The sequence below is a fragment of the Fusarium proliferatum genome (assembly GCF_900067095.1).
Source record: "Fusarium proliferatum ET1 genome assembly, contig: FPRO_scaffold006, whole genome shotgun sequence".
Taxonomy (NCBI): domain Eukaryota; kingdom Fungi; phylum Ascomycota; class Sordariomycetes; order Hypocreales; family Nectriaceae; genus Fusarium; species Fusarium proliferatum.
The window spans coordinates 744,280-770,964 of NW_022194795.1; the positions used below are offsets into that span (position 1 = coordinate 744,280).

General features: G+C 48.2%; 8 protein-coding genes across 8 annotated transcripts; 4 read left to right on the plus strand and 4 right to left on the minus strand.

The window, feature by feature from the left end:
- Positions 1–1,595: 1,595 nt before the first annotated feature.
- Positions 1,596–7,971, plus strand: FPRO_09330 (uncharacterized protein; the record flags this gene model as incomplete). Its single annotated transcript, XM_031232711.1, has 2 exons — positions 1,596–1,908; positions 1,961–7,971. 2 exons carry the CDS (start codon positions 1,596–1,598, stop codon positions 7,969–7,971), a joined length of 6,324 nt encoding a protein of 2,107 aa, XP_031082620.1.
- Positions 7,972–8,561: 590 nt separating this feature from the next.
- On the plus strand, positions 8,562–9,272 carry FPRO_09331 (uncharacterized protein; the record flags this gene model as incomplete). The annotated part of the gene is made up of 1 exon (XM_031232712.1): positions 8,562–9,272. The coding sequence occupies one exon, from the start codon at positions 8,562–8,564 to the stop codon at positions 9,270–9,272; it is 711 nt and encodes a 236-aa protein (XP_031082621.1).
- A 95-nt stretch (positions 9,273–9,367) lies between these two features.
- Positions 9,368–10,835, minus strand: FPRO_09332 (putative homogentisate 1,2-dioxygenase; the record flags this gene model as incomplete). Its single annotated transcript, XM_031232713.1, has 2 exons — positions 9,368–10,712; positions 10,768–10,835. 2 exons carry the CDS (start codon positions 10,833–10,835, stop codon positions 9,368–9,370), a joined length of 1,413 nt encoding a protein of 470 aa, XP_031082622.1.
- Positions 10,836–11,617: 782 nt separating this feature from the next.
- On the minus strand, positions 11,618–12,365 carry FPRO_09333 (uncharacterized protein; the record flags this gene model as incomplete). Its single annotated transcript, XM_031232714.1, has 4 exons — positions 11,618–11,782; positions 11,840–12,023; positions 12,091–12,142; positions 12,233–12,365. The coding sequence occupies 4 exons, from the start codon at positions 12,363–12,365 to the stop codon at positions 11,618–11,620; spliced, it is 534 nt and encodes a 177-aa protein (XP_031082623.1).
- A 4,105-nt stretch (positions 12,366–16,470) lies between these two features.
- Positions 16,471–17,847, minus strand: FPRO_09334 (uncharacterized protein; the record flags this gene model as incomplete). The annotated part of the gene is made up of 1 exon (XM_031232715.1): positions 16,471–17,847. The coding sequence occupies one exon, from the start codon at positions 17,845–17,847 to the stop codon at positions 16,471–16,473; it is 1,377 nt and encodes a 458-aa protein (XP_031082624.1).
- Positions 17,848–21,597: 3,750 nt separating this feature from the next.
- On the plus strand, positions 21,598–22,362 carry FPRO_09335 (uncharacterized protein; the record flags this gene model as incomplete). The annotated part of the gene is made up of 1 exon (XM_031232716.1): positions 21,598–22,362. The coding sequence occupies one exon, from the start codon at positions 21,598–21,600 to the stop codon at positions 22,360–22,362; it is 765 nt and encodes a 254-aa protein (XP_031082625.1).
- A 1,341-nt stretch (positions 22,363–23,703) lies between these two features.
- On the plus strand, positions 23,704–25,128 carry FPRO_09336 (uncharacterized protein; the record flags this gene model as incomplete). The annotated part of the gene is made up of 1 exon (XM_031232718.1): positions 23,704–25,128. One exon carries the CDS (start codon positions 23,704–23,706, stop codon positions 25,126–25,128), a length of 1,425 nt encoding a protein of 474 aa, XP_031082626.1.
- Positions 25,129–25,424: 296 nt separating this feature from the next.
- FPRO_09337 (uncharacterized protein) lies at positions 25,425–26,624 on the minus strand (the record flags this gene model as incomplete). The annotated part of the gene is made up of 2 exons (XM_031232719.1): positions 25,425–26,243; positions 26,295–26,624. The coding sequence occupies 2 exons, from the start codon at positions 26,622–26,624 to the stop codon at positions 25,425–25,427; spliced, it is 1,149 nt and encodes a 382-aa protein (XP_031082627.1).
- Between the last annotated feature and the right edge of the window lie 61 nt (positions 26,625–26,685).

The following is a 26,685-nucleotide window of genomic DNA, read 5'->3' on the forward strand; positions in this document are numbered from 1 at the left end:
CCCAAGCCAGAGATCTACTAGACTAGTGGCCAGATAGTACAACATGGACACACCATGGCACATAGCACTGTTGAAGTCGAATAGCGTCTTCAAGAACAGGCGTATCTTGAGAACCTTGGACCCTTGGCACTTTTTGGCCTCAAAATCAGAAGATCATAGCCTCATCTAGTATATTTTTCGTCCGCCTAAAGTAAGCAACCACCACGACTCAAGTACCATCTGGACCAGGCCCATGGTTACGCAAAGGGTTGCTCGTTTCATATGATCTCCTACCTATTCGAGCAGCCGCACTGCAAGCCATTTTGAGAAAACGGATATAAAGCGTCACCGCGGCTATTTGAAATTGATCCAAGCCTTTCAGTGCTTACTCTTGCAGATTCTGTCTCGGCCTAGGACCTCAATTGGAGCGGAAATTCCTCACAAGGCTGAACGGAAACAACCCAAAAAGTGGGCGTAGGATCACGTCTAGGCACGCTTCTGCAATCCAGGTAGTATTGATCCATGGATAAGAATCTTGGCGAGCTCGGTCTGGAACCAAAGCTCCTGGAAGGTTGAAAATGGCCCCCAATTGTCCTGGACTTGAATCAGTGGGAGAAATAAACGAGTCAAGGAGTTCGCCTAGTTTATACCAGGAGTTATAAGTTGTTATTAAAGACTACAAAATATTTGAGGTTTATTGAGTAACCTATACTTCTGATTATAGTTGTTAGTCAAGTTTGACTTCAGGGCGTCAGCCTCTGCCATTCCTTGGTCTGCTTGACTCCGCGTGGTGATGATACAATACTAGTTTTTCAAGGATTTCCTGAAACAAAACTCTGGGAAAGTAAGCATAACCGGAAACTCATGCTGACTTTTGGCAGGGTTCGATAATCACGATGGAGTTATTGGCCGAGCTAGCGAATAAGAGGGCGCGGCGGAAGATAACCCTTGTAGTATGGATATCTATCATAAGACTTATATGCAACCCAGAGCCTTGACAAGACGACACTCGGCCGAGAGGAACATTATGATAATTGCAGCATTTACGAGTATCTTTACTCCCTATATATGCAGATCCAAGAAGTAGCCATTCAATAAATATGTGCCAACTTCATGAACAAGCCGGGGCTTCATAAGAGAGTAGAGAAAGGCCAAAACAAATCATAGAAGTAAACCGGCGCTGGGAGATGTAGTCCTCAACGCTCAAGTATAGACAAGGTTGAGCTAGCTAAATGCTTAGCCCATCTATCCTTGCCTCTTAGGTTCGCATACAGGGTTTATAAGACTGCTGCATATGGAGTTGACACTTGGCCCCCAACTTCGAATGAGAAGGACAACGGGGTAGGGGGTTAGGTATTTGTGACACAATTAGATTCTAGGCTATATTTCAGATATTGAAGTTTCTTTATTTGTATTGGTGCACGTTGTGGAGTGGCCCATGGTGCCGCGCGTGCATACCTAAGGTAGTGCTTAAATCTCTCCCATGGGAGGAAGACCTGGTAGGCACTACATGCACATATATAGAGGACTCCTTCCCACTGCCAAGGCTTCTTTCTCTGGGTCTTCCATCCCCAGATTGTCTTATCATTATATCTTGTTTCATTCAACCGCTCACAATGAGCTTCACATCTCCCACTGAGCAGTTCAAAGCCTACCAGGCTTTCAGTTCTGGGTCTCCATCGTCGAAACAGCCTGCTCAGTCTTTCTCATCAAGAGTCGACTTTAGGGACCAATCATACGATATTCCTTACTTCAAAGGTTCTGATGCTTCTGTAGTCAACCCTCAAACAAACTATGCGAGCACTGCCTCGAAGCAGCCTGTCACCGATGTTTCGCGAGGCTTTACACCGAAGCAATTAGCAGATGCCACAAAGACAAAGAGCTTTGACAAGAAGAGGTTCTCCAGCATCCCCAATACTTCTCAACAATGTACCTATGCCATATATGTCAATTGTGCACTTTGCTAACTTCATATTATAAGCTCAGCCTTCTCAACCTATCAAGGCCAAGATAGATTACACGGAATTCCTGGAGAGCCTCGAGTCTCCGTCCATAGCGGACAGCAAGCTTGGCCAGGGCTCTGGAGACCTTATTACAAGTCAGTGGCTGGTTCAAGAAGCTCTCTTCACAAAATGGAGGACTTCTAACGGGCTGCTTTGGCTGAGAGGTTCAGAAGGGAGTGGAAAGTCAACTTTGATGAAACAAGCCCTTAAATCGTGCCAGAGCCCAAGTTCAATTCACCTGACGTATTCTTTCTCTCCTTCCGGAGGCGAGGCTAGAACACGCCTAGGATTATTCAAATCTCTTCTACGCCAATTGGTCCCTCAGGCTCCAGAGGTCTTCAAAGGCATCAAGCAGAGGTTCGACAAGATCCAGTCTTGCTTACCTCCCAAACAACAAGTAGCCTGGAACGCCCAAGAACTCTTTGACGAACTGATCAAAGTTCTTCCAAAGATACTCAGGACTCATTCGGTCTCCATCTATGTCGATGGCCTCAATTACTCAGAAGGCGAAACGGCCCCCAAGCTTGTGCAAGACTTTTCCAAGTTGGTGGAAAAGTCTCAGATTCCCACGAAGGATCCAACTACAACTCACGGACTACGGATCATCTTTTCTAGCACGCCTTATCCTATGAAAGATCCCTTTCCTAGATCGTGTATTCAAGTTGATGAGAAGAATGGACCAAGTTTGAAAAAGCATTTGGAAGGGCTGCTCTCCAATATCGACCTCAATACACAACGCTTAGTCTCCACGAAGGCCGGATCCTCATTCATCTCGGCTCGTTTGATTGTGAATCGTATCAAGCTCTTTGGGCCTGGACAGTCATCCCTTGTTCAACAACCATCACCCACTCCCGCGCCAATCTCTTTCTTGCTAGGCGCTTATTTCCAGGACATGTCACACCAGGGTAGCAATGGCCTCCTTTCACTATTCAAATGGTGTTGCTTGTCATCAAGGCCACTTAGTCTGCCTGAGCTTCGGGTCGCCTTGGCTCTCGATGCCCTCCCCAAAGTCGTTTCCGTTAAGGAATTGTCCCAGACAGAGTACTTGACGCGATATGGTTCTGACGAGAGCTTCCAATCCTGGATCAAGACTACTTCTTGGGGTCTTCTTGAAGTTGTGACTGTGGGTGGTCAAAAGGTCGTGAAGCCTATGCATGACAGCGTGTCGGATTTCTTTATCTCCAAGGGGTTGGATATCCTTTCTTACAAAGCTCAAGATACAGGCGCCACTGCCTCTCCTCTTCAACAGGCTCATCATTTCATCGCCACTTGTCTCCTACGATATCTTGCAATCCTGCCTAAAGAACCAAGATGGGAGTCTATGGTTCGCACAGACCCAGCCCTCCGATTTGTCGGATACGCTGCTAGCTGGTCTTATCACATCACTTCTGCAGGTTTGGGCAAACAAGAAGCCTCGAAGCTCCTGAAGGTGCTGGGTTGGCCGTCGGATCAAACAGTCAACGCCTTGGTCAAACTTGGTCTCGGTGATCTCCAGGGGACACTCTGGACTCACCTATTTGCCATCTATGGCCATGCTCATTTCCTGTCAGTGGCTATTAGAAAAGCAGGAAATGATGTCATTGATGTCCAAGATCGCCAGAAGAGGACACCTTTACACCTAGCTGCTCTTCATGGCCACTCTACTGTATCAAAGCAACTTCTCAAGTCGGGAGCAAAGACGAATGGCCAGGCAGTTGACGGGGATACAGCTCTTCACTTTGCGGTCCTTCAAGGTCATCAAAGTATCATGAAGTATCTGCTTGAGCGCGACTCGAATTTGATCAACATTTCAGATGGTCAGTCGCATACGCCACTGTTTTCGGCCGTCTTTCGTGGAAGCTCGTCTGCTGTGAAGCTTTTGCTTGATAGAAGAGCCGACCTCATGGCTCTTGACACATATGGCAACTCCGTCCTACATCATGCTGTGAATACAGGAAAGTCCAGTGTCATAAAGTTGCTTCTGGATAGTGGCTCAGATGTCAATCGACAGAATGCCCAGGGTCGTACCCCTTTACATCTTGCCATTGTTGGATACCACTCTTCTGCTGTCAAAGCATTGCTTGAGAGACGTTCTAGAACGGATATTGCAGATAATCTCGGCAGAAGAGCTCTCCACGAGGCAGTTTTATCAGGGAGCAAAGCTTGCACCCAACTTCTGTTGAAGCACAGAGTAGCCGTTGATGCAAGGGATAACGACGGTCAGACAGCACTAGTATATGCTATTCAAAGCCGCCACGGGAGCCTCTTGAAACTTTTACTTGAGGGTGGAACCGATATCAATGCCATGGACAAGTATGGCTTCACCATGATCATGGTTGCAGTTCAAGCATCTGACGAGAAACTCACCCGAATCCTGTTGGAAAAGAATCCGGATCTTGATCGACTAAGTCATGAAGGACACACCGTCGCTTTCTATGCCGTTTTCAGAGGGAAAGCAGTATCATTTCTGTCCGAAGAAGAACAATCGATCGCTTCATTGCTATTCAGACGCTATCAGAAAAGGTATCAGTTGTGGCATCCTGAGTGGAAGGAATGCAAACAAGAGTTCATGGCCAAACATGGGAAGAAGAAAGACGCAAGCAGTGACGTCAAGAGTAAAGCCAAACTTTCCAAGGTTAAGAACGCCCCTCTGCCATCCAACAAAGATGCTGCTTCAAAGCCTCGAAGATCCTCCAAGGTCCTGGCCAATGTCGTCTCAAAGACACACAGCAGTGTCCCTAAACAACCTGATGAGCCTAAGAGACTTAAAGAGGCTCAAAGAACTCCTAAGCCTGTGCCGCAGAGTGATGTGGCAGGAAAGCCCCAGAGCCAGATTCAGAACCAAAGTCGACCTCAGGCGACGGCCAATACATCAGCCCCTTTAGCCCCTAGCAACTCAGTGCCGAAGGTCTCTAGAGGAGTGCAAGGAAACCAGATGAATAGCCCCAGCAACTCTATGGCAGCGCCAGTAAAGCCGGGGGTGCAGCAAGCCGGACCAGTTTCCCCCTTCGCGAGTTACCAGCCTCCCCGGGTCCCCAGCGGGAGTGAAAGCGGAAGTGGTTTAGGTGCCAAAGCCAACGAACAGTCCTCAAAGCCTCCCCAGGCTCCTCATCCTGGTGGCCTCTCGTCTACTTCTGCTCCGGCGAAGGCCCCTATGGTGCAAAGAGGAAGTTGGGATATTTACAGCTCCCTAGTATCAGGGTCTCCAGCACCTACTCAGACCGTGCAGTCTCAGAAAGCGTATGTTCCATATCCTGGTACGCCCCAAACAAGCCCGGCTTCAGCCCAGTCCTTCCAAACGCTGCAACCGGTTTCCGCTGGCCAAGCCCAAAAGACTTCTTCACCCACAGCTTCAGTGCCTTCGAGTCAGTTCGAGAAGAGGTATTCTGTACCCTCGCTGAACTCTTGGGGGCAGCCTGGAAGTGGTAGTTCTGCCTCTACCTCTCCAGCTAGCCAAAATACACCAGCACAAGCATATCAAGCATTTGGTGCTGCGTCCCAGAGGCCAAATATGTCACAACAACAGATTAATGCACCTTATCAGAAGCCAGTAAATTTACTACCTACAGCCAAACCTCTTATTCCTCAGGTAATACGCAAACCGGTCGGAGGACAGCCTATTGCGCCGGCTGAGAAGCCCATTCAGCAATCTTCCTTTCTTCCGTGGCAGCAACCGCAAGCTCCATCAGGAGCAAAGTCTCCTCCGGTACCAATGCAGGCACAAGTCGGTACCACACAGCCTTGGCCGAGAAAGCCGCATGTCCCTCCACAGACTCTCACGAGTAAGCCACAAGCTCCACCAAGTTCGACGCAATCAGCATCAGGGAAGAATCAAGGTGCAAGTGGTGCAAGTGGCCCTGTGCCATATCTACCAAATAAGACTCCGGCTTCTACTGGGACGTGGCAGCCTGCACCTACCAAGGATCAAGTTCAAGGTCATATGCCTCCAAGAAAACCTCAAGCTGCTCCTGGAGTAGTGCAGCCCCAGATGACCAAACCCCAAGGACAAGCTCAGAGTCATCCGCTGAGTGGAAAGACAGCTCCCGTACCATCCAAGTCTCTAGCTCCTCCTGGAGCAACACAAACTCAAGTTGCCAAACCTCGGATGCAGCCTCAGGCTCAAAGTGGCAAGCCAACACCAGTGCCACCGAAGTCTCAAACACCAACTGGCGCAGTACAACCCCAAACAGCCAAGCCTCAGGCACAAAATGGAAAAGCAGAGCCCCAAGCACACAAGATGCAGGGGCCCCCAGGAACCTCGCAGACTCCATCAGGAAAGCCTCAGGGCCAGGGAGGTTTACCTTCACAGAAACCTCAAGTACCTACCTCAAAAGTTCAAAGTCAATCAGCAAAGCCTTCAGTTCAAGGTGGTACATCTGCACAGAAACAACCTGTTGTCCCTAACCCTTCTGTCACAGCCCCTGCAAAACCTTCCGCTACCCCCATCCAGAATCAAAAGGCAATTCCCGATCAAAGAAAGCCCGTCCCATCACATATTGTATCAAGCCCTGGAGGTGCCAAGTCTCCTACGAGAATTCCAGTACAAGGAACTTCGGGCCAGAAACCCCATCGGTACATCGATAAGAATTCCACAATATCTCCAGTACCTCATTACGCTGAACCCTTCTATCGCGAACAATACAGCGAACAGACGCAAACCTCAACTTTTACGTCGACCAGGGGATTTACAAACAGCTACGACCCAAATACGCAACAGACGGGTACGAGTAGTATGTACGCTGGCAAGATGGCTGCAGCCGCCGGCGTTGGCGTCTTGGCTGGAGCTGGTGGTGGTTATTTCCTGTCTTCTGAGATTCGTGAAGATCACTCTAATCCAAGCATCACCGATGAAAGCAGCTATATCCACATGGATGCTGATATGAGCCAGCAATCTGCATATGACTCTGATGGGGAATTGGAAACACATGTGGAGTTTTCAGATCATTCTGAAGAGTTTTCCGAGTCCGAAAACGAAGCCAACTATATCTACAGTGGCTCTGATGGCCTTTTGTCCGATGAAGAGTATGAGCTTTCGGACTCTGAAGTTTCTGAAGGTCAAGCTTCATCCGATGATGAGATCTCGGATTGGGAAGAGTCAGACGCAGAATCGATTCATGAAGACTCGGACTCTGATGAAATTGATCTGGATAGCCCATACATTTCCGCCGATTTCACAGACAGTGAAGCTTCAGAACCAGAAAATATTGGTGCTCGCGACTTGCAAGCTGAGTCTGATAGTGACCTCAACACAGACCCAGGCCAAGCCAGTGCTGTAGAAGACTCGGAATCCGACGAGAAAGAGTCTGATAACAATGAATCAGAGGATGAGCTTGACGAGTCGGTTCAGTCTATGGAGTTTCAGCAACAGAGTTATACCAACCAACACTATCAACAACACTATCAACAACAAGGGTACTTGAATGAGCAATACCAGCAGCCCATACCTGAAGAGCCCGAATCCGAGGAATATGTGCAGCCAGATTTCCAAACTCAGTATCAGCAACAAGGTTATTTCAATGGTCAATATCAGCAGCAGGTAGCTCAGCAAAGCGAATCAGAAGAGGACGAGCCCCGAGGTGTTCACCAACAGTATCAACAGCAAAGTTACTACGATCAACGCAATCAAGTCGCTGAGCAAATCGAATCGGAAGAGGATGAGCCACAAGATTTCCAGACCCAGCAGCAACAACAGCAGCAGGGCTATTATGGTGGGCAGCATCAACAACAATCAACTCAGCAATACGATTCTGAAGGAGAGCCCTATCAACAGTACCAGCAGCAGGGTTACCACAGGGGGCAAAATCACCAGCAAGCAACTCAACAATACGATTCCGAAGATGAAGAAGGGCAACAGGTTGCGCAAGCATCCGGTAACTACGAGAGCGACCAAGAGGTTGAGAGTGATCAAGACGTAAATAATGGCTATAGCAGCGATGAGCAGGGCCAACAGGCTACCAGCGGGCAATACAGTGGAGGAGGCTGGGGCAACAACTATGATTCTGATTATTAGTAGGACCCAACATTGCAATTATTGGTTGTTATCGCGTTGAAAATGATTGGAGTCGAATGGTTCTGCCTAGGCACGAGTTTTGGATATGTAAAAGATTGACTATTCTCATACTAGCTCTAACGATTAACAAGGCCAATTATGACAGCGGAAACAGTCGTATGAATGCCAACTAAACCCAAAGTGAGAGTCCCTTGTTCCCATTATAGCTTGGTATGTTAAAGACCTTCAGAACATAGTGACTCACGCCGAACAGAGATCACCTAGGTTTAGGATAGTTATCCTAGACTGGCCACTGGGATTAGAGCACAATGCATGAACTCATCATAAAATAACCATAAAATTACCCTAAATTTCTATAAAGCCACTAGTTTATTTCGGATTGTTCACCATTTTCTTGACGACTCCATAGGAAGAACCCCACGGGGCTATGCTTTGGAAGTGGATCAAGGATCATGCATTCAAGAGAACTAATACCTCAATCGTGGTGGAACGAATTCTCATATTTATCCGCTGGACGTTTAAAACCCCCTTCCCTCTCTCACTTCTTCTTATTGTTCACGGGACCGAAAACCCACAATCTCATCACCAAAATGTCCTCCTCAGATATCCGTGTCGAACCAATCACCAATCCCGACGACTTCACCGCAGCGTTCAAAGCAGTCGCTAATGCATTTGGCCACCAAACCCGTGATGCCATCTGGATTGCCTTCAACCCAGGCTGGGATACTCCCGAGGGTGAAAGAGTCGGTGCTCAACGTCTGGCTGATCGCTTTTCACACATCACCACGAACCGGGACGGTCAACCCAACACCATCTTTGTAAAAGCCACCATCGACAACACCATCGCTGGCCTCGCGATATGGGAGCAAGCCTCTGTTGTTCCAGGCTATGGCAACCCCCCCAGTGATCTTGAAGCATCGGGCTATTTCAAGACGCTGTACCCTGAAAATGAAAAGGAGCAGAGATTTCTTGCTCAGGCGGATAAGTCACTCTTCAGACGGCGAATTGAGATCATCAATGAGAAAGCAGAGGCATCTCCCCCTGCTATTTTTGTAATGGATCTTTGTGCCGTTGATCCCAAGTTCCAGAAAAGGGGGCTTGCGTCTAAGATGGTGCAATATGGCCTTGATGAGGCCAAGAGAAGGAATTTGGAGTGCGTTACCGAGGGGTCGACCATGGGAAGGTCGGTGTATTTGAAGTTGGGCTTTAAGCAAGAGGGTTCTGAGACGGTTTATAACATGGATGATGAGTTCAAGGATAGGGACTTGCCATCCAATGTCGTTCTAAGAACAGGCATCTAACACCAAAGCGAATGAAATAGAATAGAAAATGTCTCTATTGTGTGACAATTTGATCATCGTCACTCACACTCAAGTATCTTCACCGATTTTGTTTCTTACAGGGTATGAGGCTTCACCTTCAATCCTTCGGGCATCTTCCAATGATTAACAACACCACCCCAACTCTCCTCATTATATCCCTCCTGGACCTTCTGACACGTTCTCAATCCCCACTGTGTCACACCAACCATCAAGCAACTCTCAAACATAAACGCACAGCTTCCTGTTCCAACCTTGGCGGGCTTGAGCTCTGCGTTCCTGGCACCCTCTGTGCTCTCTGCGTCAGGGCCGTGACCGCTCATGACGTTGTGAAGACTTGCACCACCGGGGACAAAACCACCCGCACCGCCCTTCTTGGCATCATAGCCACCTTGGATCAGACCCATGAACTCGCTCATCGTGTTTCGGTGATACCACGGTGGTCGGAACGTATCTTCACCGACGAGCCAGCGTGGTGGGAAGATTACAAAGTCGGCTACTGCTGTACCCGGGGTGTTGGTTGGTGCTGAGAGAACGGTGAAGATAGATGGGTCAGGATGGTCGAAGGAGATAGTGCCGATGGTGTTGAAGCGTCCGAGGTCGTACTTGTAAGGATAGTAATTTCCATGCCAAGCCACCACATCGAAGGGAGTGTGAGCTTGCACAGTCTTGAAGAGGTTATTGTTGAACTTGACGGAAACGGTGTACTTGTTAGACCCCTCGGAAGCAGTAGCTCCAAAGTCTTCAGAGAAGCAAGCAACGGGAGACTGGAAGTCACGAGCATTGGCAAGACCGTTTGAACCAATTGGACCAAGCTCAGGGAGATTGAAGTGACCTTGATAAAGCTCAAGAGCATAACCACGAGCGGGGCCAGAGGGGAGATGGACTTGGTACTTGACGCCTCGAGGGATGACAGCAATTTCCATAGGTCGAACAAGAAGCCAACCGAACTCGGTGCGGATATCAAGAGCGCCCTCTTGTGCGACGATGAGAAGATCACCGTCTGCAGAGTAGAATGCTGATTTCTCATCCATGCTCTTTCCAGCGGCATAGATGTACATACCCAGTCCCTCCTTGAGTGTAGGATCTCCAGCACCAGCAACGAGCCTCAAGCCAGTGACAAAGTCTAGATCCTTGGACTCATTGTGGTCAAAGGGGTCCCAACGGAGCTGGTTAGGAATGTAGTGCAATTTTCCATCCTCGGCGCCGTCGAGAGTCTTGTTAGTATCGCCTGCTGATTTTTTGTCCTCTTGGTAAGGAGGGTGTGTGCAGGATGGTAGAACGCGATATAGCCATGTCTGCTTATTCTCGTGTCGCGGTGCAGTAAAGGCAGTTCCAGAGAGCTTCTCGGCGTATAGACCGTATGGTGGCTTCTGGGGCGAATTGTGACCGATGGGCAAAGCACCATCAACAGCCTCAGATCTAGCAAATCATCAGTAACTATTCAGAACCCGCGCAGAGCATAAATGGTACTCACTCTAAATAACAGTTGAAGCCATTCTGATATCTGTACTTCTCCTTGAGATCAAAGGTTGTGACAGGCATCTTGGTGTGTTTTGTCTGTTCGAGTTGGAGTGTCGTTTCCCCTCAGTAAATGTGCGAACAAGAAGCTTATAACTGTGTTCCCACGGCTTTGTGAATTTCCTGTCTCGATCAACGGATGACGTTCTGTAGCCGTGTAAGCCGTCAACTGTCAATTCCGCACTGAGTATGGGAGACGGCCCGACGTTAGCCGGGGAAACATTGCGCCTGTGTTCCGCTGATGAATGTTACCTGGCAGAGGGGAATAAACCCGATAACAACTGATTCTCTCGCATATGGCCGGAATGAGTTTCTGTAGGATATGGAAGCTGATTAGTTATATCAACCAAGGTGTAGCTGAGCCTTGGATATTTCCGATCGGAAACTAGCCCCAGGGTTTCCGATTATAGGTAACCGAAGCCATCGCCGCGGGGTAACTCATGTGGGCCTCATGAGTGAGGAGCTTAAGCCGGGGAACATGTGGGCAATAGGCTCATCATGTCTTTTCAAATCCAACGTCAATTGGCAGTCAACCTCACAGCGATACGAATTGCAATTGTGTGGGGAATTTATAAATTATATCGAGGTACCACGATACACGGAACCTCAAACGCCGACCGAATCGACCAGCGATAACAAGAACTATAGAGGTGTACACCAAGCGACGCTTCCAGCAGTCGCTAACATCATGACCAGGCCGAGAATATCTAGACGCAATATCCCGAGCGCCGACTCGCAACGAAACCAGCGAAACGAACAAGAATTATAGGAACTATTGAGACAGATACCAGGGTGGCATGAAGCTATTACTCGTCTTGCTTCTTGTTCTTCTTCTTCTTGCCACCGCCGGCAGGGCCGCCCAATGTTGTGCTTGTGGGCTGAGCCTGAAGGTGAACAACAAGTTGGGTCCATGACTCTTCCTTGTCCCACTCGAAACCAGCGAGGTAGGGCTTGTCGAGCTCATCGTCGGCCTGGGTATGTCAGTCAGCTAGCATTCTTAGGGATGTGTCTCAGAGGTCCAAACATACCCGCTTCTTATATGCCTTGTGGATAGCGTCTAGTGCATCCTTGATTGTTACACCCTTGAGGTTTCGTGCTGTTACTTCCTTTCCTAATGGGAAGTGAAGGTCGATTCTCTTGACGGGCGGTTTTGACAGGTGAAGCTTGAGGATGGCAGGGTCTTCTACTGTATTAGGACTGGTGTTGATCTTCCTATACGGATGGGTCAGTGGCTGTTTCTTGATGCATGTTGTAAGTCGAAATGCGGGGTTAAACTCACCATCCAGTCTTCTGAGTCTCGGGTGCGAGCTCGAGTTCAATGCCCTCGGCCTCTAAAGAAAAGGGTCAGTGAGAGTTCTTAACGGTGCCCTCGTGGTCTATCCGATATCGGAAGGAGGCAGGGTAGTGATATCCAAGCTTACCAAGGTCATTGACGTTATAAACGCCAGGTGCTGCTGCTGAGCTTTGTCGCCGCGTCTTCTTGTCATCCTTGGCGGGAGGTGAGCTTGAAAGGCCCTGGACGGCTGAATCGACCTTGGAGAGAGGTTCTGTCATGTTGAGTTATTGTTATGTGGTTGATCGAGAAGATCTGATTTGATAGTTGATTCTGCTACAAAAGAGAGTAAAGTTAGTGATGATGTTGCAGAAAAGAGGTATTGGAGGGAGGAATGATGGTGTATATGAAAGTGGAGAGGAAGGACGAACCTTTTGCGTAAAAAGCAGAAGATTGTAAGTGAGATTGAATTGTTGTTGAAGGTCCAGTGTGGTGAGGAGGGAGGAGAGGGAAAGGACCAGATGGAGGGGAAGTGGTTGTTACTTATTGCATTCACAAACGCACTTGCCATTCGGCGTCGTCCATGTCCGATGTTTGCATTGGGGCATGCAAATCCTCAGTCATCCAAGGCTTCACTCACTCATTTGCATGCATTTCCATACTGTACCGTCCCTAGGTACCTTACTGAGCTGTCGTCAGACTGGGCGGGGTAACTGCCCACCTCACACCTCACCCGGAAGGGATGGGAAGGACGAGACCTAGGGGGGTATGGGCATGATTGTGGTAGCATAGGAGTCTGTGCCTGCGCCTGCGCCTCGCTCCGTTCCTCGAACGAAAACAATTTAATGCTACTCTAGTCAATGTACAGTTACAAGCACCTACGGATGCATCCAAGTTACTGTGGATTCTAACATTGCACATAGTTGCGCTGCGTTGTGTTGTGTTCTGATAACCGCTGTTGGACAATCGCGTGACTTTGGCCTGACGGAAGGCGTGACGCCCCTGGCTCCAAGCTCAGCAGACCAGACCTGGGGCCGCAACGGGTTTAGCGCCGGCGCGATGCAAACCCACTGACGCAGGCAACCCGTTCTACGTACCGGTCTGGTACCCGCTTGGAGACCATCTCGGGCTAGCGCGGCGCACCAGAATCCGGGGAAAGCTTGTCCAGAGACCCACTGCGATCGGTCGTTGTGGGTTGTGGCGCGTGTGCAAATGGGCCTGGTCGATCGAGTGATTGAGTGAGTGAGTGGACACGGAGCTGTTGACGCTCGCGGAAGGCCGCGGTAGAATCATGAGGTCAATGATTCAGCGATGTCGATACGGTGAGGGAATTGGGAAATGCAAGGTCAAGATACAGAAACAAACCTCGAGAGGGGACTTACCAACAAGATTGGCACTTTGGTTCGATTCAGCCATGGATGCCATCCATTCCCTTGTCCCCTTGTCATGAGCTATGACGAGGGATCGCCGGTCGCGTTTCTGCCCCTCACAGGCTCATTCATCCCGTGGCCCCCGGAGACTTCGGCTCGCGGGCGCCTGTTGGCTTTAACTCACAGCTCACCTGACTATTGATATTCCCAGACATGACTGCACTACTGCGTCTGGACATGCATCGACGGCATCCTAAGGTCGTAGCTAGGGAGTAAGAGGCACCTTCGTCGTAAAGACGACATCGATGGAGACTCTTCTGCAATCAATCATCATCTCCCGTTCCCCTCCCTCAGCAACGCCCGCGTGAAACCTTGTGGCATCAAACTGAGGGGAAGTGCTAGGTCGATTGGCTAGTTGAGTTGCTGCTAGCTCGCACCTTGATGCGCCGAGTCAATCGAGACGCCTTTGGTATCAGATGGGTGTCAATCAGACTTGTTTACAGGAATCCTCTTGTCGAGATCGGCTTGGGCTAGGGTCTTGGTTGTGCTGCCGCTGATATCGTACCAGCGTCATGCTCTTGAGACCAGGTTGGGACTGCCGTGATGGCGCGCGATACGTCTGACTCCTCATGGCCACAGAGCGCGTGCCAGGTTCCTTGTGACATGTCCCTTGTACCTGAATTCATGTAAATGTACCTTGCTCCTTTCGTGACGCTGCCACAAGGAGACGACTCCCACATAAAGAGGGCATCTCTGCATCTCGGCCTACCCTCCACTCCTGGGATCACTGGTCCATGCGACTTCATCCAGCCTCAGTACAGAGTGCTAAATTCTTCAACTTTTCTTTATTCTTTGTCTCTATCGTTTCTGTTTCTATAGCTTCACATCATCACTGTCCTCATCTTTCTCCCCATGTCTTACATGGCCATCGTCAACATCCGATAGTGGGGTCGGCAACAGGCGACATCAAGTGGAGACGTTTGGATGGATCCCGTTAATCCCTGGCTCCCTTTCTCACTCACTCACTCAGTGCCCAGCAGCCGGAGTTTTGGCTAGAGTGTGAATTACTACTAGTATCAGCTCACTCAAGCGAGCATGCCACCTTTTTTTTTAACGAACTCGACCGCCGAGAGGCGAGCGCCGAAACGCAATCCAAGAACGACGACTTGAACAGTAAAACTGGATGATTCGCATTTGTTGAGCCGATTGATCACGAGAACTTGTTTTCTGACTCACTTTTTCACCTTGTCCATCCGGAGTCTCTCCCCCAAACTTGCAGTGAACGCGATACGAAGCGATAACAAGCTCGAATGCGCAATGACTTCATTCCCAGGACCAGAACAGGCTCCACGTGATGCGATCCCATGATAATCCGCCGAAGCTTCAATTCGCACGCACTCTCGGCACGGTCCAACGATAAGCAAGAAATCAATCAGTAAATCGAGCTCAGATCAGCTCGACACCGACTTTCTTTCAGCAATGTCACATCATTTTACCGTAACCCCAGGAATAGACATGTGCAGCCGCATACGCAGCAAGGAATAACTGCCACGCAATCCACCTTGTATTTTGCCAGGATATAACCTATGGATGGATAATCGACCTGCCAGGAATGGTATGTATCAGTGTCTGTGGACGCGAAACTGACAACGCCATGACTCTCCATTTAGTTCTCGCCCTGAGGCTCATCCATCCGATTTCCTGTGACTCGATTCACTTCATCCGCCGTCTTTCAGTTAGCATAGTCCGGTTAGATATTAGTCCCTAGTCTCCATCGCCATTCCGCCAGACAACGTCTCGAGCGACAGTAACAAGCATCATCATGCGGCCAAGCCATCCGTGAAGAACCTCGCAATCGACGCCCCAGCCTGTTCAAGTGAAGACATATTCCATTGCATCTGAACCGCCAATTCCGATCACCATGTGACGACTACGTATCTACAATGAAGCCTGTTGCGTATACGAACACAGAGTTATAGAGGATGACAGGTGGAGTTGGCTTTAGTGTTACCCTGGAGGATAAGGGAGGCAAATGGTTGGATGGACTTGGTGGACAAATCACGAGGTAATTAGCTGTGTAAATATCCAATGGAAACATCAACTAACAGAAAATTCAGGGTCATGAAATGGATTACAAGTCGACCGAATATAGATCCTATCGCCATCACGTTTCTAAGCCATTAAAAGTCGCCATGTTCGATAGCATCAAGTTGGGGTTTGTGGGAGGGCAGGATTCACTTTGAAACCCCTCAATTGAACGTCATGTTACCACTGTCATGTACCTTATCAGGGAGCAATACCACGATGCTGTTGGTCACGGATCTACATACTGCTGTTTCGAGGCTGGTCGACGGTCATCGCGAACGAATACTACTACCACCTATTTGACGCTATCTCCTCAGAGCCTAACTAAAGGGTACACCAGTTGAAGCATATCCTGCCAAAACGCTTAAGATCCTTCGCCTCCTCAACAGGAACCATGTTCTTACGGACAGGCCATATCTGGTCTGACTGACCTTCGCCCAACACGCTTCAGAACTCAATTACGCCATGAGGGAGAAGCCGTTAACAACAACACACCAACAGGCTGGAGGGGGCAAGGTCATTATGACGCCAGCTCAGAAGTGCAAGGCCGGGAGGAATGCATTTACAGAAGGCCGCATGAAATTGTGCCCCTGTTCCCTCAACCACGGCTTGGCTACCCAACCAGACAACGCCAACAACCTGCAAAGACAAGTTGTTTATTGTTGGAATGAATGCAAAGGATTCCACAAAGACAATCCGAAGGAGCATAGGTGGTGGTCGGATCTGCTATGGCCAGGCGCGAGACCATTTGCCAATGACACTTCTTCAAAGACAGGAAGAATATACGAGATTCTCTGAGCCCACCGTTACGGGAATATCCCCAAAACTCGAGTTGTTGACCGATTATTGAATGCTTAAATACGGGTATCATTTTATCTAGAATCAAAGCTCTGCCATATACTTGTGCCTTTTGGCCCTCATAACCTCCACTCTATGTCATCTGAGAATCTTCCCTAACATGGTTTATCGGGAACCCGTTTGCAATAGCAGCTCCTTCCATCTGCTTCAGCCACGCTGAGCCATCTCCTGCTGGCACAGGTCGATGCGCAAGATTACACTCGACAAAGATTGAATCGTCCATGTACTGCCAATCCGACACTTCAATGGCACTCTCAGAAAGTGAACCCTGAAATGGCGAGGAGCTGAGTGCTGCGCAAGTCCACGCCATCTGTTGTAATATTTCTATCATGGTGTGAGTCCACGCCGATACTGTCAGCCGTATTGAGCCATCTTCGACTTCGACATGCAGCAGGCGTAGGCCAGGACATAAGAATGGGTTTTCGGTACCATCCCAAATCGACATGCCGGTGAATGAGTGACCCTCACAGCTCGACGCTGAAGCTTCTTTGACGGCGTTTTCGATACATCCCAGGAGTAGTTCGCCGCACTTGGGCCACTGCTTCACTGTATACTCAGATACCGTGGTGTAAACACAGTCATTTGCGGTGCCGGTAATAGCCGGCAAGGAGCCCATCTTGACGAGTTGAGGATCTCCGATACCTTGAAGGGGGCCAAAGAGTTGACACTCAAATTTAAACTGGACGGCGTGGAACCCATCTCCAGGGGGTCGATAGGGGGGCTTCATGAGGATGTGCCAGAGAGCTGATTCCATGAGATGCATTTGCACATAGTGAGGTGAGATCAATACCTCACGTATCCTTGAGATAAGATGCCTCGCAGACCTCCCTGTCGTGATGTAGGTATGTAGAGAAGCAGCAATCTCATTCGGTGTGCCTCTGGGTGAACGGGCTGGGTATTCTCTGTCCCAGTAGCTGCAGAGGAGTTGGAGAGCGACTGGCAGTTCAATGCCCCGTGCTGACTCGGACCATGTCGCAGGACGTCGTGATATACCCGGGCCAAGTTTATCAAGTAGGCATCGTGGTGCTTCTGGTCCATTGAGGATCAGTATAAGTTGACAAACAGGTCCATCGAACAATTTCTTGATTTGCTCAGTCGAGTCCGGATTCGAGTCACAATAGAAGGCCCACAGTTCGTCCCATAACATCAATGTGAACTCAGACAACAGCCGATCCACTATCCTATCAATATTGACACGAAACTTTTGCTCGGGGAGATAATAATGGGTGAGGAGTTCGTTATTCAACCCATCGGCGAGGGCAGTAGCGAAAGCAGCAACGAGAGCGCCAGCGATGAGTGGCGGTACCAAGACCTCGGCATTGCTCGGTGACTGAGCAGTTCTCGGCCGTCGACTTGGCAGCGGTGGCTTTATGATGCTCAAAATAGAAGCATCGACAATATGATCGTGTTCGTGCGTGGTGGATAACACGGGGGGATGTGGTGGGGGCATTGTCTTGTTGCAGTCATGTCATGGATGTCATGGATGGCATAGTCAGAGTCAAGGAAGCATTTTTAACTCAAAATTTACGGTTAAACCGCAAGAGTCTCATGTTGAAGATTCCATGACAGAGGGAGAACGGAATGGATTTGCTGGTATTCTTGGGACATGTTGTTTTCTGGGCGGAGCTGAGGCAAGTTTTTGATGGTCAAGAGCGACGATGCGTTGCGTGGCATTGCGTGGCCCCATGAGTAATTGGATTAGTCGGCTCTTACGCCGCCACCCAAAGGCCAAAGCAAAGATCCCTTGATGATTGACTTGTTTGAAGACGGAGAATATTCTTAAATTAAGCCGTTGAGTGGTTATCCTCTTACGAATATGAATCCTCCTTTAAAATGGTTGATTATTCCGTGACGAAGCTCCTTTTTCTGTTCGTATTCCGTACAAGTCTCGTCGCTTGGACTCAAAATGAGCGTCGAGGCCGCGTAATGGTTCTGGATGGGGCCATCAGATCCCCCTCATCCCCCTCAAGTGACGGGCAATTAATTTGCACAAAAATCGCGCTTTCTTTATCTCTGATTGATTCTAAAAGGAACTCCTTGTAAGAATGAATGTGAAGGAGGAAGTGGAAGTTGTTCTCTCTGCCTTTTAAACATTGTCGCTTAATGAGGCAGTGCATCAACCTTGCACGTCCACTCTAAAGCCGTCGACGGGACATAGCTTATTCAACACTCTGATGACACTAACACTTTATGAAGGAGTGTAGTGATTTCCTATTTACTTTAAGCTTGTACATAGGCTTAACAATTACGATAGACTCATCTGCCCTTGTCGAGATACAGTCCACTTTTATCCTTGCCTAAACCGCCCATAGTGCCCTCACCTCTTTATCTCGAATTACACGCCTCATGCTTTAAAGCCCCTCCCTTGTAGGGATATGTACATACTGTCTCAATTCATGCTTCTTTTCAGTGTTCTAAACGTCAGTGCCATGGCTTCTGGTCCAAGGCAGTGACTCTCATGTTTATGTCAAGCCTTTTTCTCAAATCATAATGTTTGTTAAGATTTGGATGCGGTGTTCAGAAATAGTTGGAGCACGATCTATACGTTTAGTTCTTACACAAACTGTAGGTTTTCTTTTAGAGCTATTACTCGCTCAATAATCTTCTAGTTAGGAGTTCCCGAGGCGAGAGGCAGGGTGTCGGAGAGTTGAGCGGTTATGGCTACTGATAGGTTAAGATGGTAACACCTTGTCTCAGGGTGACAGCACATGATGGGCTATTCATCCACCCCTGGATCATCGAGGGGATGATACACACTGTCAAGATATATGTCAGTTCTTAGTCTCATATATATAAGGTGCCATAAGTTCTCAAAAGTAAATATTCTTTCTCAGCTCATTTCTCATTCCATAATCTCGCAGTGGGAGTGCTCGGCCTTAATCACTGCAACCGCTCATCGCCATAGTGAGCTCGGAGAAGCCTTACCACAGAGACTTCGCCAAACTCTAAGAAGAAGTTAGAATATTACTTTCACCATATGATGTTTCTGGCTACCCAGCCTTGCTAAAGACAACGGTATATCTCGTTAATAATGATAGACATGTCACCAACATACAATTATCTATGAATCTCGACAGGTTATCTAATTCGCCATAATAAACATATCTTATATAAGGGCAACGCTACCATTAGCCTAATAATTCGGGATCGTACTGTCGTGGAGAGGCACTCTGGTGTGTCCGACAATTGCAGGCACATGGGGGCTGAATCCACTATCAACTGGACGTGATTTGGACTATCGCCCTATTTGCAAATGACCTTGTAACTGAGGAATCTTGAATCCTCGGTACGGCAATAGCTGTCATAGTCCAAGAAGAAGTTGTGTTGAACACTCGTATTCGTTGCTTCTGTTCAATAGACGGATCGACTTTGACATGACTCTCGGGGACCGTTGTGAACATGATCTTAGTGAAGATCAGATCAGTTTCGGAGCTGGTCTTGTAGATTTAGTTCAAGAAAGAAAGAAAGATATTGAGTTATGTCTAACAGGACGGAACATGATGATATTGGATAGGTTATTGTCTCAACTATCTGCCACTGCCACACCACTGCACACAACACATTTTTATGAGCTCTATAACTTGTACTATTCATTCATGTAGAATTCGACAGCGCTTTCACCCCCTCTGCCTCATTGCTAGTGTTTGTTATTGTTTGCACTGTACAAAACAATTGCTGCAAGATATTTGACTTTGACAAGCCTGAACAAGAACAACACAATGGATGACTATGTAAGTCAGGTACTAAGTGCTCCATGGAGTCTTGGTTATCCTGTGTGTGGAAATTGACACTCAATATGTTCCTCAATACTAGGTGAATTGACCTGGCGACGGTATTTAGACACTAGACCATTACCTAGAAGAGTCTATTATAGTTTAAAAGAAGGTGTCTATGATTACCTTGAAGGGTGCTTTGCTGAAGCTTATTATGTCTTTATTTCGGAATGAAGATGTTGATAGTGATCTTGTCTATGGCTGATGGTTCTATATTCCTTGGTCGGACTTTTAGAACCTCAAAACTTGTAAGGATTTAGCAATGAAGCCATTAATGCCTTCTGAACGGGATGGTTTCGGCGAGTTTCAATGCATATTTCCTATAAGCCTGCCCTCTTGGTGGTCTTCAAGTATGCACCTTGCCTCGGAGGATGTTCGAGGAGGTGATATATGTCTTCCTTGCACTACCTGGATGCTTCCCATGCCAACAGCCTTCAAGTAATCCTGCTTTCTGGATAACTAAGTGTGGCATAGGCTATGTTTTGCTTGAAGCCTCAGGATGTGTAGGCAGGTTGTTTAGTGATTTGGTGGCAATTTACTTGCCCTTTGAGTGAGTTGATTGAAAACCAAAGTCCTCAGTCCTCTTGCCTTCCCCATGGGATCCGCTACCACTTATGTGTCGTTAAAGTGATTAAGTGACTTTGTGACGAAATGTGCCAGTACATAGTGGCCATCCTTCATTTGTGGATAAGCTCGAAATGATCAGATTCAAGAGAGGTGCCTGAAGCGTCACCTCAACGGGATGAAAGCTAAAAAGAGTGAATGCCACAATAAAAATTTATTTTTTATTGACATATGCTAGGCCTATGGATACTAGTTGGCGACCAACAACTGTTGCTCCGTTTGAAGATGGGTTGTCGACTGCCTCATGGGGCTTCTCAGAGCAGCAGGTTTTATGGTCGAGCTCATATACCTTTAGCACCCCTATATATCTTCTGAAATATGGTCACATTAATTGGGAAAGCTGGGTATGATCTTGTGAGCAAAAAGGTTGACAGTTGATCCGTATGCGTTTTGCTATGCCTCAATACTCAAGAGGGTTGTTGGTCAGCTTCTTTTGATGACTTGCAGAACAATACGCAAAGATAACTCTGATTTACTTACTTTCTAAGGGCTATTTCAATGTTTTCTCAGTGGCGAATAATAACAATATGCGAGTTGGGGGGGTTTCGTGTTGGGGGTTACTTCTATTGACACTGCGTGCCAGTGTGATTCACTTCACAATCATGGTATCTTTTTCTGCCTCCGAGAAAGGTATTTAAACTTCTCTTCTCCTTCATAATATTTAATTCGTGCACGAGAGCGTATGTCTCGATCTTCGGTCAGTTTTGTTCTCTTTTCATCCATTACTAGGTACCTTTGTCAGGAACTAACTATGGTCTAGACTCGTGATACGACAGCCTCGGGAGCTCCCAGAAGATATCAAGATGGCAGAAGCCACGATTGCTCAGCAGGTTTCGGGAATGTTCGCCGAACTCAGTGCATTTCGAAAAAGCGACGTGGCACAAAAGCAAGAAATCGAGAACCTCGAAGCCCAAAGAGACTTCTACGCCAACGAGGCAGAGATGCTCAGAGACCTTCGCGTTCTGTACGAATCCAAGCTCGAACAGAAAGACTCTGAGATTTTGGGCCTGCATGTCCTCCTCGACAAGGTCAAGGTCGATGCCGATATCTGTAGAGACGATCTGAGCAAGTTGCGTAAGCAGCTCAAGGACCTGCAAGCCAAGTATGAGACAAGCCAGAAACAAATTTGCGCTGGTGAGGCCAGGTTTACCCGTCGCAATCTCCAAGTCACCAACTTGATCTGCGCCCTGCGTCGCAAAATTTCTACCAACCGCATCTCCGCCGTTGCTCTTCGCGCTGCGTACAAAGTTATTCCAAGCTTGGAGCAGAAAGCTCGGTGTATGAGGATTCTTTCTATGGCTAGGAAGTTTCCGCACCAGACTGGTATCGAGAAGGAGATGAAGGAGTGCCTGGCGGACGCTGGACTCTTGATCTCGTTTGACAAGAGTGGTGCCATGGTACTGACACGATCTGTGGAGGTTGTCAAACTACCCGTTAATGGGTATAAAGAGTTTGAGGAAAGCTTCACCATCGTCGAGAAAGATGCTAGCATAACTGACGACAACACTTCCGATCAGCGCCCTCAACAGAATGTCAAGAAAGATGAAGACATTCAGATGTCTGTTTAAACATCAGCAAACAACCACACTACTATCATGTGCTTGCTACGATGGATCTGGGAGTATTTGGACGTCAGCACAAACCAGCTTCTGCTTACAATGCTCAATCTTTTGAGTTGATGAATTGGAGTCTACGCCACGAATGAGTCATGCTTGTTCGTTTGGAACATGATTGGGGTTCACCTGTACCAAGTTGCTATACAAAACATTGAGTTCTGGCTGGGTTTTACCGCTAGCTTATTGCTTAACTACCTATACTCTCAATAAACTAGCCGCCCATACATTACAAGTCCAGAATGAATGTATTAGGTTCAGACAATCTCAAGTTCCTCATGGTCTACTCTTTTTTCACTAGTTATTGCTGAAATCCATGTTGAGATTAGACTTGTTATGTGATACCCTACATAAATAACCCTGTCGACGTCTTGCATCTGACTGTTACATAAACATGATGTTCTTAATCCTCGTCTCAAATATCAGGACTAGTTTGCGCATTGTTTTTCAAAACGGTCAAGGCGAACAACGCAACTGTCCGCTTGTTTCATCAGTTTCCCTAAACAAGAGTGTTTTCTCATCTACATGTCGGCGCTGGAGCATGCCAGAAACAGTGTATCTTCATTAAAACACCACATATTGCACTCTTTGATACGAAAGTGCTATCCTAGCGAGTCTTATTTACATGAATCAACTACATGCAACCTCCCGTCGTCAAGTGATAGACAAACACAATATACAACATGCTCAAAAAGCAGGCAGCCGTTTTATCTCAAAACTTTCTCCTCGTTTCACTTTTTCATAGGTGGGAAATATTTCTAGAGTTGAGTTATCTCTAATATCTGTATTTTTCGTGTTGCTATCCGACGCTATCTCCGTTTACCCCAGCAACCTTGGAAGTCAGTCTCTGACCGCAAGCCACCGCGATCACCAAATTCTCCCTCTAGAGCCGGGAGCTTTTCAAAAAACGATGTTGCTTTATTTCAGGGGTTTACCTGAGCCTGTCGGCACAAGTCTCTATGTTGTTCAGTAAAGTACTACTAGGCATTCAGAGAGTAATAACGCCGATATCATTCTCCTGCCTCTCGGGTGCATACAGGCGGTTATATCGGTGCCATGCCTAAGTCTTCTGAATTTGAGCTGGAATCTGCGTCTGCATGAGTATGCCAAGCAATTCATCTGTGAATATCCGATAAGTGTATTGTGGGAGGTAAGTGCAAGGACGTAGAAGGCATACTGCTTCCCTATTTATACTCATATAATATCTCGTTCTTTCTCATGTCTTGAGCCAGAATTCTAATCTGCATCAATGATATAGGTATTGTTTTAACTCGTCAATATCTTTTCCAAACTAAGATGGTCGAGTCTCCATATACCACTACCCCTCAGCTTTCGCGGTTCGGGAAACTCCCACCAGAACTAACAAACATAATTATCGACCTGCTACCCCCAGACTCTCTTGTCTCTATCCGCCTCTGCTGGCCTCATCTCAACGGATTAATTCTGTCTCGTCAGTTCAAAACAATTCGGCTTACATTCGCTGAAACGGATATCGAGAGACTGCAGGCGATTTCATCGACTTATCCTTACTATGTCCAAGAACTTGTCTTTTCGACTGCTGAAAGCCGTGACACGCATAGTGACAGATGGGGTCAAGTCTTTACAGGCGGAAAATATCACGCGGATGCCAAAGACTACCGTCGCAAATTCTTGGCTTGTGTCGATTCTCTGCCCAACCTGCACACTTTTACGTCTGAGCTGGGTCCTATCAGTGGAACTACCATAAAGGAGCATATCGACGGGCTTGTGTATGCCATATTTTCTGCTCTATGCCGCTCTTCGTCTCAAGTTACAACTTTAAGATGTCAAGACCCCCTGAACTATATGCGTTGGTTCTTGTCCAAGGTCAGGGCAACTCGGGGCCCTCCTGGAGGGATGATCAAGGTCATTCCGAGCGTATGCACCGGAGACATTTGCACCTGCTGGCAAAGCAGTCCCCAGATTTCAAGGCTGAGCTCGTGTACCGCCCCGCCGTCTGGAAGAGAGACCGAATGGATATATCCCAAGATCCCCTGGGAGTGGAGGACTGCCTTGCGAGGACTCACAACACTTGATCTGCAGAATGACACCGCAGGTGGTAGCTGGAATTGCTTTGAACAACTCGGTGATAGACTTGTTTACTTTCTCGAGGGAGCTGTCAACCTGCAAGAGTTGTCAGTCAGATGGAGACGGACTGATCAGATTGGATCTGCTGGCCGCCCTCTTATTCACTCCGGTTGGCAGTTGGAGCATATATTCCGCGGAAGATGGAAAAATCTCAAGACCCTCAAGCTCACATTCATCCAATTCACATTCTCCGCCAACCCTTTCAAGACCTTCATTCGACGGCATTCAAAAACTCTACGACACATCATGCTTCACAACTGCCGCAGCGACCCAGAAGTTATTAGGATTATCAAGTTTGCTGCTTCGTGCCCTGGTGTTAAACTTCATCGGTTCGCTGTCTTTCCAGCGCATGAGAGCCATCCAAGGGTTGAGCTCCTGGATGAGTCATATCCAGATGGGGAGCAAGTAGTTGTCGAGACACCTCGGATTGTTCCAGAGAGTGCGGTACTCAGCTTCATCAACAGCAAGGATCCTCAGCACCTCGATCCATTTGCCGCGTGGAAGCCTCTCGAGTATGAGTATTGGGGAACTGTCGAGCAGAGGGCTGAGTCGACTTCGATACAATGGCCTGAGAATAATGGGATGGCCGTGAAGTGCAAGCAGTGTAGCGACTAGTCTGGGAATAGCTTATTGTCCATATGGCAGAGTTCACCTTGAGAGATCGCTGGGGTCACTCGGAGTCGCCAATGACATGGACCTGGAAAACAAAGTGATATATCAGTCAGTTGAACTGATGTTCATAGCTTCAGTAAAGAAAAGCGACACATTTTGATTCAAATAGCATTTTACGCTATTGGCATAACTCTAACCGCATCCAACGCCAATTTCTAATCGTTATTTCATGGCCGTTTGGCCTAGCATTTGTATGAGTCAATAAGAGCGGAGTGCCTCGTGAGTATCGTGCCGGGCCGTTACTGGCCCTGAGCAACTCCAGCGCTAGCAGCACTCTCTCCAACCTTGAGTTCCTCCTCGGGTACACCAACACCGACACTGGCTACACTAGCAATACTCTGTGTCGTCATACCTCGTTCCCGCTCACCGCCTGGTCTAATGGGCAATCCTTCCCGAGGGCCTGCTATGCTGACTCCTCTAGCAGGGGTAACGCTCACGCTGGCACTGGTGCTTGCGCTTCCACTTCTAGGACGGCTTGCATCACTGGCTCTTCGTTGGCGGACCTGTCTCTCTAATTCTCTAATTTTTCGCTTGAGAACATCATTCTCTTTCTTGGCAGTCTCAAGTTCGTTTCTGTAATATGCTGTCTCTTCGTAACGCATGGTGGCAGGCATCAACCCTGGGCTTAATTGCTCGCTCACACTTCCAGGGGTTGCACCGACTGAACTCGGTGGGATCGACGTAGGTGGGGGGATTCTCTGATGCTGGAAATAGTTGGACGGATCCAGGCTGCTGTGCTGAGGTCCAGGAGAACTCGTCAGGCTCCTTCGAGAGGCGGTACTATCCTGCCGTGAGAGAGGGGTAGCCTGGGACGGACGGGGCGCATGGATTCGTGCTTCGTAGGACGATGACAGCTGTTGATTTCCAAGGCTCTGCGACGTGGTCGATGATGTTCTATGATGTCGAGCCGTGGGAATTGAGAATCCCGAGCCTGAAAGGAGAGACTGTTCGGGTACATCGTGAGTTGAGTTGCCGGCAGAGGTAGAGGAGGTGTTGGAAACGACGGAGGCGTTCTGGGCAGCTCGGAGGAGGGAAAGCTCACGGGTCAAACGGTTGACCTAAAGATGTTAGATATAGCTACTGAATCGAGGTTGACATCTTGTACTCACCACGGCCTCTTGCTCTTTTTCAAGCTGGAGGTGAAGCTCAGCGGCGGTCAACGGACGAGGATGTCTTATCGGTCCAGGGCCCGGACCAACACCGGGCTCAGCTAGAATATTTGATGGAGCATTATAAGTCGGTTGCGAAGCATTCAATACAGGCGATGGAAGAGAAGGCGAATGCGACGGGTTCACCGTATTCTGGTTGGATGGGAGGATGTTGAGAGATGGCGAAGCTGGGGCCGGCGGAGTAGCCATCTGTGTTGAAGACTGGCGACGAGAGGCCGCAAGAGTATGTGGAGAGGGGGGTACTGAGTTTAAATCCGGCATGCCGGTCATGAGGTCCGTATTTTGTATGGAAAGTTGATCGTTTTCTAGGTAGGTAGGTAAGCTTGGTGGA